The sequence below is a fragment of the Paroedura picta genome, chromosome 4 (assembly GCF_049243985.1).
Source record: "Paroedura picta isolate Pp20150507F chromosome 4, Ppicta_v3.0, whole genome shotgun sequence".
In the NCBI taxonomy this organism is placed as follows: Eukaryota; Metazoa; Chordata; class Lepidosauria; order Squamata; family Gekkonidae; genus Paroedura; species Paroedura picta.
Genome location: NC_135372.1, coordinates 40,611,903 through 40,627,637, shown reverse-complemented (window position 1 = coordinate 40,627,637; position 15,735 = coordinate 40,611,903). Strand labels below are relative to the sequence as shown.

Below are 15,735 nucleotides of genomic sequence, written 5' to 3'. Positions count from 1 at the left end.
ACCCCTGTAGGAGCCTTTCACAGCTCCAAGCAGCAGAAAAAAAAACCCTGTAGGAGCCTTTCACAGCTCCAAGCAGCAGAAAAAAAAACCCTGTAGGAGCCTTTCACAGCTCCAAGCAGCAGAAAAAAAAACCCTGTAGGAGCCTTTCACAGCTCCAAGCAGCAGAAAAAAAAAAACCTGTAGGAGCCTTTCGCAGATCCAAGCAGCAGAAAACAAAACCCTGAAGGAGCCTTTCCCAGCTCCAAGCAGCAGGAAAAAAAACCCCTGTAGGAGCTCCAAGCCGGCACGCCCACGAGAGCTAGCAGAAAAAAAAAACCCTGCAGGAGCCTTTCACAGCTCCAAGCAGCAGAAAAAAAAAACCCTGTAGGAGCCTTTCGCAGATCCAAGCAGCAGAAAACAAAACCCTGAAGGAGCCTTTCCCAGCTCCAAGCAGCAGGAAAAAAAACCCCTGTAGGAGCTCCAAGCCCACGAGAGCTAGCAGAAAAAAAAAACCCTGCAGGAGCCTTTCACAGCTCCAAACAGCAGAAAAAAAAAAACCTGTAGGAGCCTTTCGCAGATCCAAGCAGCAGAAAACAAAACCCTGAAGGAGCCTTTCCCAGCTCCAAGCAGCAGGAAAAAAAACCCCTGTAGGAGCTCCAAGCCGGCACGCCCACGAGAGCTAGCAGAAAAAAAAAACCCTGCAGGAGCCTTTCACAGCTCCAAGCAGCAGAAAAAAAAACCCTGTAGGAGCCTTTCGCAGATCCAAGCAGCAGAAAACAAAACCCTGTAGGAGCCTTTCCCAGCTCCAAGCAGCAGAAAAAAAAAAAAACCTGTAGGAGCCTTTCACAGCTCCACGCAGCAGAAAAAAAAGCACCTCCTGGTGTCCCCTGGGTCCTAGCGCCCATTGCATTCCTGGTTGCAATGGGCTTTCTTGCTAGTTGTTAAATATTTTTTTTAATGTTAATTTTCAAGAGGCATGTTTAATCTATTAGCTGTATTTAATCAATTGCAGCACCATATCTGCAAGGAAGTATACTGTATATAACTTTGCCACAATACATTTCAGGAGCTGCACTGCTTTTCATTGTTGGTTTTTAAAATTTTAACAGCCCCTCTTTACTATGTTTATTTTTATTTTCTCATGTCAACCTCAGTAGTTAGGGGTATTGTTGTGGATCCTGGCTTATGCTCTTCTGTGGAAGTGCTGCTTAAATTAGAAGAAGGCTTAATAACAGAGAAGGGAAGATTCTTTTTTAAGTGGAAGGGATGAAAATAAGAATTAACATCTGTGTATTTCCTAAACATGTTTGAATGCTGTTCCCTTGTTTTTTTACAGTCGCATCTAGAATGTTAGTACCATTCTTATATTTCAGTTCAAATTTGATGTTTTAATGAATCTTGTTAATATAGTTAGTGCTCAAGTAATATGCCCCATTCCACATCAGAAAGATTGTCAACTAGTTACCATTTGTATATATATTGTTTCTATATTCTTAATAAAGCAAACCATTAAAGACCTGCAGGTCTACAGCACTAAGAAGATAACAGTACCAGCTGGACAACTTTTATCAGTTCTGAAGATTTTTTACTGGATTTTTACTTTTGGGACTCTGGAAACAGTTGGGTTAAACTGAGAAATTGATTGGGTGGGCATTTAAATACTGAAGTTAGTATTTCATGAAAAAAATTCTGTTCTTCCCTCCCTCGTTGTACATAGAATGATGACCATTTACAACTGCCATCTCTTTCCCCTCTAGTTAGAACCGGTTCAAGCAGAGGCATCCAGCCACCCGTTACAACTAATTGCATCATCCTCACACAGCATATAAATTCTTTTCTTTCACTAGCTAACCACCTCACCTGCTTTCATATATATTCTCCAGTGGGGGGAAAATAGTTTAGTGATTGCAGGTGAGAAGCTGATAATGTATCCCTTTTCTCCCAATTCTTCCCTGCAAGGGTACCCACTCTTACATTTCTCTTGGGGCTGCCTGAGGTAGAAAAAGAGCCCGTTCGTGGAAACCTGGCAGTGCTTGCAAGAATTCACTACTTTTTTTGCAAGTTTATTATTATTATTATTAGATTTGTTTCCTGCCACTCCCTTACGGCTCGTTATGTTAAGGTTAAAGACCCCCTTTAGCTCTCTCCCGCTAAAGCTCCCTAGGCCCATTCTGCACACATTGGATAATGCCCTTTCAATGTGCTTTGGCACCTGGATTTTCTTGTGCAGACCAGGAAAATAAACTTCCAAAATACATTGGAAGTGCATTATCTAATATGTGTGGAATGCTTCGGAATTCTGTCTCTTCTGGGCATCAAATTCTGCACATGTTTTTCAATGCGCTTTTACAGCTGGATCGCCCGCACGGAATAGGAAAACCGCACTGGAAGGGCATCATCTCACATGCGCAGAACATCTCATCAAACGCTCGTGCAACAAACGGCTCTGACAGCTCACCATCGCCCACGACGCAAGCGCCGTTGCCACGACAGCAACCCGCGCGTCGCTTCCGCTTCCTCGCCCGGCTCCTCCTCCTTGCCACGCGCCTTTCTTCGCACGGGCGGAGACCTTTCTTCCCAGCCCCGCCTCCTCGACTGGCGCCGAGCCAATGGCGTTGCGCGGCTCGTCCCGCCCTCCAGCGCTCGCTTTCGCCTGCCTTCAGGGTGAAAAACCGCCCGGGGCTGCTCGGCTCCGCCCACTGTGCCCCTATTGGTCTTCCTGAGGTGAGGGAGGCGGGCCTCGCTGAGGGGCTTGGCGTGAGAACAGCAGAAAAAGGAGACTCGCTTTGCAGGCGGAGGGGGAAGCGTTGCTTGCTTTCGGGAGGGAGCGCGCGAGAGGTGAGTGGGACTCTGCTTCCTCCTCCTGGCCAGCCCGCGTGCGCCCGCGGGAATTGCTCCTTCATGGGGGGCGGGGGGGGGGAGCACGAGCACATTGAGCTTTAAATTAACATTATTTTTGGCACAAGGTTGTCAGGTTTGCGAGGAAGAAAACCAAAGAGCACATATGCTTGTTATGACAACAGCTGAGCCTCCCCAAAAGTTTAAATTTGTAGGTAACGTTGGGAAGGCGGCAAATGTGAGCTATCCCAAAATGGGCTGTATGCTCCGTGGCTATTCCTGCCGCGTGGGTCATGTCAGTCTTGTGCATTCATGTGCTTCGAAGACGTCTTTGCTTGTTCTTGGGGCACTTAGAAAGATCACATCCGCATTGCTGTCTGCAAATCTCTGGAATAATCAGGAATAACTGTAATCTCCCTTGTTCTGCATTTATTGACGTGGTGTTTCAATGCCCCATGTCTATGTTGTCATGCCGTGGGTCGTGTCTGGCGTGTCCAGGTTAAGGAGAGGGTCCTGTGCTCATTGGCTACAGCGAGGGGGATCGAGGCTGCGCTTTGAGATTCCCTTGCTGAAGAGTCAGCCTTCAATACGTTTAAGTTTTATTTCTTGAGTAGGCATGTATGGGATTTGCAGTAAAAAAGCTGCAAACCTGTGAGTGCTTCAGGATGTTGTGGGCAGGGCTGGGCTCTGCGGTTTGTCCCGCCACATTGCCATGGTTGTACATGTTCAAGTTTTACATGTGGGTGTGTTGGAATCTCTCCAAAAAGGTTCCTGGGGCACTTAGAAAAATCACATCCTCATTGCTGTGTGCTAATCTCTGGAGTAATCTGGAATAACTGTAATCTCCCTTGTTCTGCATTTATGGACGTGGTGTTTCAATGCCCCATGTCAATGTGCCAGAAGACTGATAGGAATCTGGCTGAAGTGTGTTGCCATGCCCTCCATCTGAACTTTTTTATCTCTCCTTTTGCACTTGATGTGAAATCAGACTTCTCAGAGTGGACTGTCTCTGTTCAAAGATCAACATGTGTGTTAAAATGATACATCGTCAACTGCTGTTTGTAACTGGCATTTGAAGGTGTGGGGGGGATTAAGCAAGGAGAGGGGAGTTGTGACAACAGAAAGGAATCTAGCTGTCAGGATGCCTTTGAGTTAAACCAGCCTTGCTTTAGGGTCCCACGTCTCCTCACTCATCCTGGTGAAGTGTTGCAAGAGTAGGACTGGCTACGTTCACGCTTTGAGTTGGCCATCACGGGGCGGAAGGAGAAAAACTCTTGCGCAAGTTTTGTTAATACAGTAGAAAACTGGGTCAGTGTGTGTATCTAAACAAAAAAGCTACTCTAAGGGGAAGAGTAGATCTTTTCTCTCTCCCCCCCCACATTAGTGTACCTAGTTTAGGTGCCCTGTTGAAGGGGAAGGGAATTCTCCCATTCCCTAGCAGGTGATTCACACTGTTTAAAATGTCAATGAATTGACCACTGGAGATACATAACCCATAGTCTTTCTTCAGCATCTCAGCATCAGGGCAGTTTTGTATACTCCTTTTGCATTTCTTTTTGGAGCGCCACCTTCTAAGATATGTGATATCCAGGATCACCACTCTCAGCTACTGTTTTACTCTGCACAGAGATTACTCTGCACAGAGAGTACATCTCATATGTTTCAGGAAAAAAAAAGAAATATTATACCAGTGTTTGTTGGGGCTACACCTAACAGATTTCCCTTCACCACACAGCTATACTTCATAATTGGTTTTACATGAGTGTTTTTTGAAAGCTCCTGTGGATGTGTCATGGATTGCTTTCTGGGTCAGTGCTAGAAAAACAGTTGTGTATGGAGTTGGTCGCCAGTGAGTCTAAAGAACCTTGGTTCTCTTTCCTTCTGCAGGTCATGGACGGGGACAGCGACCTCTGTGTGCTCCGGCGCTGTTTAGCCGAGGCTGGACAGAGCCACCTGCTTCACTTCTGGGAGGAGCTGCCTGTGGAACGGCAGCAAGAGTTATGCACGGAGTTGCAGAGCATGGACTTCGAGGAGCTGGGCCAGGCCTTCCAGCAGGCCATGAGGAACAGTGACCACCTGCCAGGGAAGGAGAACGTGGATGCCAGGATGGAGCCCGTGCCGTGGGATGTGTTGGGGAGTACCACCCGAGACCGAGATCAGTTGCCACTCTGGGAGGAAGAAGGTACCAAGAAGGACCTTGCTTGCTGCACAAAATAGCTCTAGCAGGGTTTTCCCTCCACTGATTTCTTTGTATTGTATTACATCATTGTAAGTAACAGTGGTAGGGAGGTGTGGCCAGCTAACATCTCTTCCAGGGCTCCTCTAAGCCTGAAGAATTATTTCAGGGGCTCATCTATGGTCAAAGGGTTGAAAAAGGCTTTCCTAGACACACTATGCTGAGTCCTGAAGGTTGAAACCAACACCTTGATTTGGGTTGCAAACAAATTAACAAAGCTATTTTTAAAAATTACACCTGCCTTTCTGCTATTAAAAAAATTCTCGAGGCACAGTTTTTAAAATATTAATAAAAATGCTCCTTCTTCCCCAGACCTATCAAGAAATAGGCAGTGATTTTATTTATCTTAATGCAGCATTATGCCAGGCACTGCAGAAGAATACCAACCAATGCAGGCTAAAAAGCATTTTAATGCAAAGGCTTATACATACATTATTAATAAAATATAATATGTTATATATGATCTATAGCATAAGAGCATTTTAAAACAAAACTAGAATTCTATATTAAATGGAACCCAGGGGAAATAGGCAGTGGCACTTCGGACCATGTGAAATTTCCAGGCATTTTCATAAGCAGCTCCACATAACAAATTATTAAATTCAACTCGAGATGCAAGCAGGGTGGATTCTTTCCACTTGTGCGTTTCTCTTTAGGTAACCAGTTTCTCAGATGTCCTTCAAGGTGTTACAGAGAGAATTGGATCACAAGCCAATTGCCCTTTCTTTTTTGGGATGGAAGGAAAGATGCATGACAGCTAGATTTGAGTTCAGTAGCACCTTAATGACCAAGAAGGTTTTCATGTTTTCATGCTTTTGAGAATCACATCTCCCGTTATCATCTGACAAAGAGAAGTTTGACTCTCAAAAGCTTATATCTCCAAAATCTTATTGGTCTACTGCACATTGGCCTACTGTTCCCCTGAAACCGTCTTCTGGGAGAGTGAGGTTCCATTGCTTCTTGTCTCGAGGCTTAGAGAAGCTTGCTATGTAAAAGAAGCGTGATGTTCTACACGTCAGTCCGCCCTACCCATTGTGCACATAAAAGAAAGTATGAAATTGACTATGCTGATTCATAATGTGGTAGCTCTTTCCAACATTGCACAGTGTAAATACAGATAGAAAAGAATGACCTATAGCTGTGAGAATCATTCCAGTGGTCTTGTGAGGTTCAACAGAACTTGTCAGAAGCAAAGACCTTTTCTAATTCGGCTCACTCCTGCAGTTGATGGGAAAGGCCCTTGTACATCCCATGCATGTGTTACGTATGGCCTGTCCCTTATATAAAATCTCTGACCAAATAGTTTTCTTCCGCACAATCTTTTTGATGCCTCTTTCACCTCTTGGGAGAGCCTAGCATGGTTTAGTGGGAAAGAGCAGCATACTCTAATCTGGAGAACCAAGTTTGATTCACCATTCCTTCTCTACATGCTGGATGACCTTGGACTGGTCACAGTTCTCTCAGCCCCACCTCCCTCACAAGATGCAGTGAGGAAGAAGGGAAGGTGATTATAAGTTGCTTTGAGACTTCTTAGGGAAGAGAAAGGTGGGCTATAAAACCACCTCTTCTTCCTTTTCAGTTAGCACCTCAAGTGCAGGTTGGTTCGAACAGTGCCTTTACAATCCTGTTTTTACCAAGGAGGCTGAATCCAGCAATTCCTTGTCTAAAGGTGCCACTTCTTCACATGCTTAGTGTGTTTGGAGCAAAGCAAGATTGCAGCAAACATGAAACCTAAATGTTTTAGGACAGAATAGACATAATATTGGGGTGGGTTTGCCTACAGACCAAAACTTTCATAGCTCCCTCTTCCCCTAGCAGCCTGAAAAGCCCCCTTCTCACAATCTTTTCCCTGGGGATCCTCTTTGTCCCAGGAATAATATTTCTGGAAGCGTTTGAGGTTACTGGGGAGCCGAGAAAGTTGTACTCTACGGGCTGAAATCCTTGCACCTGTGGGATATGTTGCTCTGGATGCCACCCATTTTGTCTAGACAAACACAAGCATAATAGCTTTAACGTTTTGAGTTGTACAAAATGCTTCAGGCTGAGAAAATTGATTGTTCTGTAAGGTGTTGCTGGAAAATAACTCTCGGGTTAATTTTGTCACCCTGTTGGGTGAGTTTCCTTATACGTTCCTCCTTTCCGTAAAGGTCAGTTTGTCTAACGCTTAAATAAATTTAGGCTCGTTTCCAAGCAGGAAGTCATCCAGGAAACATTTGACCTTAGAAAGGCAAAGCTCTCGCTGTCTGGTTAAATGCCCTGTTGTTGGAACTCCAGTAAGAAAGCTGTAGGCTTTTGTTGCATTTGGAGTGTGAATCTTGGATCGCAGTTTGAGCTGGCACCTTTTGCAAAACCGAATTGAGGCACGTGAAGGAGCTATTTTGGAGGAATCATGAGAGCCTTTCCATGTAGGTTGCCTAAAGGTCTTCTTGTGGTCCTCAAAATAAAGGCAGCTTCTGAGAAGTACTTGGGGAGTAGTTCAGAACACAGCAGGTTCATTGCCTGATATTAAGTTGAACAGATAATGGTGCAGTGTATTACGCTGGTTCAGAATGTGTATGGCACTTTAGAAGACAAAGTAAAGTCTCGTTTTCTGTTGCATAACAAGGCTTGAGTGGTTTGTAGTAAATGTAAAAAAATAACGAGAAATATCAATGTACTACGCTGGTATCAATGCAATTTCAAAGTACCACATGAAAAATGATGAGGATAATGAAAAAAAGGACAGATGTTTTGGTTTTCTAAATAATTTAGGGTATTGAAATAGAAACGTGTTCTAGAAGCCAGTGGGGAGGTGCCAAGCAAATATGTATAAGCATATACTAGTCTTTCTCAACCTTTTAACTGTTGAGAACCCCTCAAAACAGTCTTCAGGCTTTCAAGAAACCCCAGAAGTGGTGTGATCGTGCCTGAATATGGCTGGGAAGCATAGCTGTAGCCACACCCACCCAGGGCCCCTCCCCTTCCTGCCCCTTCCAGGCCCATCATTGGCCATTTGGGGGGGGGGGAGGTCCACATGATCATATACAATCATTTCACCTGACAAATGTTTAACAAATACACCAGTATTTGTGTGTGTGTGTGTATGTGTGTATATATGTATATATATGTCTGTGTGTATATATATATATGTATGTGTGTGTGTGTGTGTATACACACACACTTCCACCAGTACTGGAAACTCTTCCAGGGCCATCAAGAAACCCCAGGGTTTCACAAAACCCTGGTTGGGAAAGCTAGTGTATACAGACATGCTGAGCTAAGTAAAACAGGATCCCGGTGGTGCTTTAGAAACTCACGGAATTTGTTCCAGCATAATCTTCAAAGCTCGCTCATCAGATGCATGAAGAATATCCACTGACTAGACTGGCATGTTTATTAACAACAGAAGCATTGTGGGGGTGTGACATGAAGAGAGGCTAGTTTTTAAAAAACAGTGCAATGAGCACCTTAATTTATGTTGGAACAGATTGTTAGTGCCACTAGACTCCCTTTTTCCATTTGGTTTTTGCAGATTAACATGGCTACCCACCTGGAATTCTTAGCCGATGTACCCAAACTTTGGCCGACACATGCAATGCAAAAATCCATACTGACTTATCGAGTCGAAAGTTTGATTAATCAGAAGTCTCTGTTGGGATTGGGATTTCCTTTTGGCAAAAACTGGGGAGGAAGTTGAGGAAGAGGAAGGAATAGATCCAGGAATGTCAATTAACAGAATTAAGGAAGTTACAATGGTGGAAATGGGAAGGATATTTGCATTTGTGACTTTTAAAGCCCATCTCTTACACACTAGAAATCCTGTGGAGGCCTCTGATGCCTGGATTTTGTCAGGCACTTCTGACAGTGCTCCCAAGCTCTTTGTCGCAACCATGAGGAAGAGAAACACAACTGTTTATGAGATACAGATTCTTAGGGGATTGAATGCCCCATTGTTCACTCTGCATTCAAAGAACCCCAGGTGTGGCTCTGCAGACCTTGATTCCCTGCCCCCTCCTTGCTATGTGGCCTTATCCTTTTAGGGAGCAAATGTGTGGCACACACGGGATCTGGTGGCTTCCATTTGCTGCACTGGAGTTCCCTTTCCCAAGCTGTTCCTGATTTGCAAGGTACAAGGTCTGCTGTCCATGTGCCAGAGTGGTGTCGTGGTTAAGAGCGGCGCCCTCTAATCCGGAGAACTGGGTTTGATTCTCACTGCTCCCCTGCATAGAGCCGGCCCGGCGACCTTGGACCAGTTCTCTCAGGGCTCTCTGAGCCTCACCTACCTCACAGGGTACCTGTTGTGGGGAGAGGAAGGGAAAGGTGCTCGTAAACTGCTTTGGGGCTCCTTCAAGTAGTGAAAAGTGGGATATAAAACACCAGCTCACTTAATTGGGAGTAAACTCTTCTCTGTAGGACTGAGATGTGAGCTACATGCGCAGCCAAACAAACTTCCTCTTCTCCTTCCATAACAGGTCCAGTCACAGATCTTGCCGATAGTTTTGACTTCTGGGGCCAGATGGTTAACTTTCTTTTCCCTTTCCCCCTCCCCTTTTCTTGCCTTAGGTCTCCGCCAGATCGCTCACAACAAAGTAGCTGTTCTCCTCCTCGCAGGGGGGCAGGGGACGAGACTGGGTGTCTCCTACCCCAAAGGAATGTATAACGTTGGCTTGCCATCCCGCAAGACCCTGTTCCAGATCCAAGCAGAGCGCATTTTGAAGCTGCAGCAGCTGGCTGAAGAGCAGCACAGCCTGAAATGTGTTATTCCCTGGTAAAGCACGCCTCTCAGATACTTCTGTCATCCCGTTAGAGTTATTTAGGCATGGATTGCAGGTAGTGATCAGAAACACTCAGTAGTGCCTCCGACTTGGTTTTTTCAAAGAGAAGTTTTGCTAGCCTTATAATTAAGGCTTCTGCAGGAATCTCCAAAAAGCACGCCATAAATCTTGCTGTTGCTTTTTTGAGCACGTTTGTTCGTCCGAGGGTTGTAAAGGTGCATCTCTATCTTAAAATTTCCTGCATCTCTATCTTAACCATCCCCTCTCCTCCGCGTCACTTTCACAACAGTCCTGTGAGGTGGGTTTGGCTCACTCAATCAGCTTTCATGACGAAGTGGGGCTTGAACCTGGGCCGCCCAGATCCTAGTCAGGCACTGTAACCACTTTCCTGTGTTTGCTGTAAAGACAGGCTTGAGAGCAGGTAGACACCATTGGAGAGCTGGCTCAGTAAGATTTCCTTCTGCTGCGTTCAATTCACTGCCCCTCCCATTTCTCATGGAATCCAAAACCAGTTGGGCAGAGAGAACAAAAGCTAAAGGGTAAATTCATAGAAACCACGCTCAACTTCCAAGTTTTGTAGACGTTACAGATTCCAGCCTTATTTAGCAACTTAATTTAGTCTGCCACAATAATCAAGCATGGGGCGCCCACAGTCCCATAATAAACATTTCCACTTACCCCAGTCACTTAAGATGGAGACTAGCAGCGACCGAAGGGATTTAGCTCTTTAATTTTTTAGATGCAAAAAGACTGTAGGAAATGTCAGCCTCAAAATCTGTGGTGCAGGTTTTATTTCATCCCTCCCCCCCCCCAAAAAAAAACACTCCTAGATTGCTTTTTCCTGAATATGTAAGAATAAGATTTGTTTGCTTCCAGAGGAGCCTTCTCCTTGCATATCTGGGCATTTCTCCTAACTCAGAGCCTGTGTGCATCTTTCGGGATAGGGAGCATAATTCCCCTGCAGCAGTCAGTACAGGAGTGTTACATCACAGCTGAAACAGAGATGCTGCAAAGCAACCTGCCCCTCAGTATAAGTGGCTGGGAAGGAGGCAGTTCCATAGCTGCAAATCATATAGATACATAGCAGGATGAATAGTGTTTAGGCTCACAGAGGCCTTTTTTGTCCTTATGACATACGGTTTGATGATATACTGGAACCCCCTGGAGGGTGGTGGGATGACTCAGGCAAGCCCCCTCTGGGCAGATCTCAGAAGCTAAGCAGGGTTGGCTCTGGATAGTATTTGGATGGGGGACCTCCAAGGGTTTGGGGGGTAGTTCTTCCAAGGAGCACTAGGGGTCATGACATGGAGGCAGGCAATGGCAACCCACCTCCGAACATCCCTTGCCTGGCTGCCAGGCAATCCTCAGGGATCCTGGCCACACCACACAAGCCGTATGATAATAACCACCTGGGATGAAGTCTTGGATGTAGGAAAGACCTGCTTCTGGTGTGACTTGGGGGTGAAAGGAAAGAGACAGGAAAGGAAAGGAAAGAGAAAGGAAAGAGACAGAAAGAGACATGATGAGCGGCAGGACCATGGAGTTGACCAAAGAATTCTTTTTAAAGCACAAATGTAATAGTCCTCTGTGCTAGAAGAAATCTGCACCCAGAGACGAAGTTTGCATGCATTAGCAGCTCTGACAGTTTGCAAGTGACATCTGCACCCTCCTCTCTCCCACTCCACTTTGAGTTGCTTTTGGGGGAACAGAATATTGAGGCCTTTTGGTTTTCCGCCGCTCTTTCTCCTTGTTGGTTTTGATTAACGATTGTGATTTTGTCTGGGGTTGTATGGGTTTTTTTATTTAGATGTTTGTAACCCACCACGAGCAGTCAGGGAGTGGCGGGCAATAAACAAACAAATAAATAATAAATAATCTGTTGTAGTTAGCAATTCCCCCAAGGGAATTTTCCCTTCCCACTGCTAGTGGGAGATAAGACTCTGAACGCTTGATTAACTGCGGTCCAGTCTGAATTGGACTTGTCATCTCTTGGGAGCCCTTGGATCCCATAGCTCAAAACCTACCAAAAAAAGGATGGGGGGAATAGTGTGTTTGCAAGGAAGGGGAGGAGGGAAGAGGAGTCATGGCTGGGGTGTCCCAGGTTGTAATGCCAGGGACACCTTCCTAGGAATAAATTCCACTGAGTAAAACAGGGCTTGCTTTGTTAATAGACCTGCCTGAGATCGCTGCCTTAGTGAGCTACAATTCTCTTCTTGTGCCGAGACAGGTACATCATGACGAGCGGCAGGACCATGGAGCTGACCAAAGAATTCTTTTTAAAGCACAAATACTTTGGCCTGAAGAAGGAAAACGTGGTCTTCTTCCAGCAGGGCATGCTGCCTGCTATGGACTTCGATGGGAAAATCCTCCTGGAAGACAAGGGCAAAGTTTCTATGGCACCAGGTATGTGGTTTCTGAAGTGCTTTTGGCACAATAAAGTCAGAGTCCAGTGGCACCTTTAAGACCAACAAAGATTTATTTAATCCACTGTTTATAGGCAGTTTGTTTTAATCATTTATACAGAATTACAATGCCAGAATGCTTCATACAACTAGATTTTGTCATTCTTGTCTTACTGCATTGTACACTGGACACTTCATGCTCTTGCGGGATTGAATTGTGAATACTTATTTAATGGTTTATTTTTCATTAAAAAACAAAAAGCAATCACAGCAGCACCTTGGAGTCAAAGCAACATCCCGAAAACACTTCTAAGAACAAACAGGGGTACTCTCTGTTTGTCGTGCCGGTTAAAACTGAGCCTGTGGTTAGAACCGCAAACTGATTGAATGCAAATATCAGAAAACAAAATTGGTTGTGTACAGAAGGGAGCGGATTGTGGAGCAAAGGCACACATTCTTGGCAGGAGGCTGCATGGAATGTGCTCCACCCCCATCCTCCTTTTCAGCCTGTCGGGTGCTTTCTTTTTCAGCTACCTTAGGCCTCACTGAGCACGTACACCCACCTGCATTCCTTAATCATAGAAAGGCTAAAAATGCCCTTGCTGTACCTCCATCATGGCTGTACCACTTCCGATGCATGCGCAAGCTTTGAACACTCCTACATATTATTTGAACACATTGGCGCGCGTGATGTCATTGTGGCCGCACATATCCCATAAGAACACTGGCTAATATATCATGGTCCCCTGAAGGGAAATTTACCAGCAACAGTTTATTTGGCACCCGAGACTTCCCAGACCTTTCCTGTACATCTCCCCTTTCACTCAGGAGAGGCGTTGCAAGAGAGTTTTCATCTAGCCCGAAGCTTTGAAACAGAGCCTTTGGAATGCAGCCTTTTCGTGACCCCTGGTTCCTTGCTGGGAATACTTCCGTGACTTGGGAAGAAGGAGAGGCCAGCTTTTGATATCCATGTCTTACTTAGAGCCTCTCTTGCCCATTATGGAGTGTGACCTTCCAGGGCTGAGAAAAGGCATGTGGCATTCCCCCCTTTTTCTGGAAAGGCAAAGTTCTCTCAAATAACAAAGTGAAATAGGAGGCTGCCTCAGTGAAGGAAAGGAGGTGGCTTACCTGCTGGTTAGTAACCTCTTCTGCTCCCACTGACAGGGCGGTGCCAATGGGCAACATATGTCAGCCTGCTCCTCTGGTCACTGTATTATGGCCCCAATTGTCAGGCTCCTGCTAATTCTGTTTGCACTCTGCCGTTTGTGGTGTGGAGGGAAAACACAAAACACGAATGGAACACAGGGGGGTCGTAGATAGCCAGCCAACATGCATGTATGTTTTCCTTAGTAGCTGATGTAGCTATTTTGATCAGTTCATCACTTGCAACTGAAATGCTTTATTTTTTAAAAAGCTCCCAGTGAAGCACTGGGCTCTTGCCTTTCTTTCAAGAATGAAGCTGCCCGAACGCAGTGTATGAAATGTAATTTAGCGCTCTGTGCAAACCTGCCTGGTCCCTTAGGCCAGGGGTAGTCAACCTGTGGTCCTCCAGATGTCCATGGACTACAATTCCCATGAGCCCCTGCCAGCAAACGCTGGCAGGGGCTCATGGGAATTGTAGTCCATGGACATCTGGAGGACCACAGGCTGACTACCCCTGCCTTAGGCCTTTGAAGAAGGCGGTATCCCAGTGGGCCGGGGAAGCACCCCCCTGAGCCATAGCGACCCCCCATGAAGGAGCTTCAGAAGAGCCAGGGCAGGCTCTCCACTGAGGGAGTGAGAACTTTGTTTCACTTTAGAAACCATGTGCGGCAAATGGAATGGCCGTCTGTAGTGGCTCTGCTGAGGCATCTGTTACTTCTATTGAGAACGTGAGACGTGTTTAAACATGCCTCTTGGGCCTGACAAAGCCCGAGAATGGGGGGAGGGGGAACGGGAACCGGTTTCAGTCCGGCACGCTGAAGTGCTCTTTCTTCTCACCCCCTCCTTAAAGACGGCAACGGCGGCCTGTACCGAGCCTTAGGGGCCCATCGTATCGTGGAGGACATGGAACGGCGGGGCATCGGCTGCATCCACGTCTACTGCGTCGACAACATTTTGGTGAAAGTGGCTGACCCCCGGTTCATTGGCTTCTGTGTACAGAAGGGAGCGGACTGTGGAGCAAAGGTACATGCCATTGACAAGAGCCCCACCCCAGCCCTTTTCAGCCTGTATGGTGCAGCAGCTCTTACAGTCTTGATGATTGGGTGCGGGAGGCCACTGTGCTCTCCGTTCCAGAAAAATGACAGATTAGGGTCACTCTGGTTTCAACCATAACCTCACTAGGAGGCCCCCAGCCAGCCAGCGTCCTCTCAGCTTCAGAGTCTGGTGCTATCAGGACTGCTGAGAAAGTACTTTTGATTTGCATCTAAGTACTTAATGTCCCCTGTGTGAAATGGCGAGCCTTGTCCTATGTCTACCGCAATAGTCAGGTTCATTGTTAATTCAGGAGCACACGGGCTTTTGTGTCAAATGTTGCTCTGCAGAGCTGAATAACGCACAGATGAAATAATAGAAAACGCTTCTGCAGGGGTGTGTGTGTGGGGGAATTCATTGCAGAGGTAGTTGTAGTTCTTCTGCCACCTCCTGGCCTTAAAGAGTTGCCTTGTGTAGTGGCACCAGACCAATTGTTTTCCACTTGAAGGGTTGCAATGCAGTTTTGTTGACTTTCCTGCACTGGAGAGTTGGGTGTGTTTTAGAATAAACTGCCCCTTGGAAGACTCCAGGGATTTTTCTCCTTGCAGCTCAACTTCCCAGTTCTGTGTTTTGAGTTTAAGTAGTGAGCTGGGTGACTCTTTCTTTCAGTTGACAAAGAAGTTGACCATTTTTCCTCCCAACTATTTATGCCTTTTGCTGAAGGAGAAGGGTGAACGGGACGGTTATGTTGTTAGCCTACCACAATAGGCATGAAGTGCAGATCCCGGGAGTGGGACTCAGTCACTTCCTCATCCTTATAACTGCGTCAAGAGTTTTGTTTTCCTTTTGGTGAATTTGTGTGTGTTTCAGTGGTACAATGAACGCATGAAGCTGCCTTGTACCAGTTCAAACCCTTGCTCTGTCAAAGTCAGTATCATCTACCTAGATTGGTGATGGCTCCCCTGGGTCTCAGGCAAAGGCCTGACCCAGTTAAATGGAGATGCCAGGGATCCAACCTTCTGCATGCAAAGCAGAGGCTCTTCCACGGAGCCACACCCACTCCTCAGCATTATTTATTTATTAACATATGGCACCTGTGTAACGCAGCCAGGAGGTCCTCAGATTGTCTGGCTGCTAGACAGGAGACATCCGGAGGCAGTCTGCCATTGCATGGCCTAGATATTCCTTGCAGGTCGCCCTTCCAAGTGCTAGCTAGGGCCGACCATGCTTAGCCTCGAGATGTGAAAGGATCGGGCTTGCCTGGGCTATCCAGGTCAGGGTCCCTCCTCAGTGTGATGAAATCATTAGCTTCCCCTGAACACAGAATAACTCCTCCTTTGTCTTGGTGGGA

The 15,735-nt window shown here is 46.2% G+C and overlaps 1 protein-coding gene across 2 annotated transcripts in view; it reads left to right on the top strand.

The window, feature by feature from the left end:
- UAP1 (UDP-N-acetylglucosamine pyrophosphorylase 1) overlaps positions 1–15,735 on the top strand; it is a 35,698-nt gene that overhangs the window by 5,472 nt on the left and 14,491 nt on the right. For both annotated transcript variants that reach the window (XM_077332575.1, XM_077332574.1), the window contains exons 2-6: positions 2,332–2,817; positions 4,705–4,999; positions 9,596–9,800; positions 12,035–12,210; positions 14,203–14,375. In XM_077332575.1, coding sequence (XP_077188690.1) covers positions 2,332–2,817; positions 4,705–4,999; positions 9,596–9,800; positions 12,035–12,210; positions 14,203–14,375 — 1,335 coding nt within the window. The remainder of the gene's footprint in view (positions 1–2,331; positions 2,818–4,704; positions 5,000–9,595; positions 9,801–12,034; positions 12,211–14,202; positions 14,376–15,735) is intronic.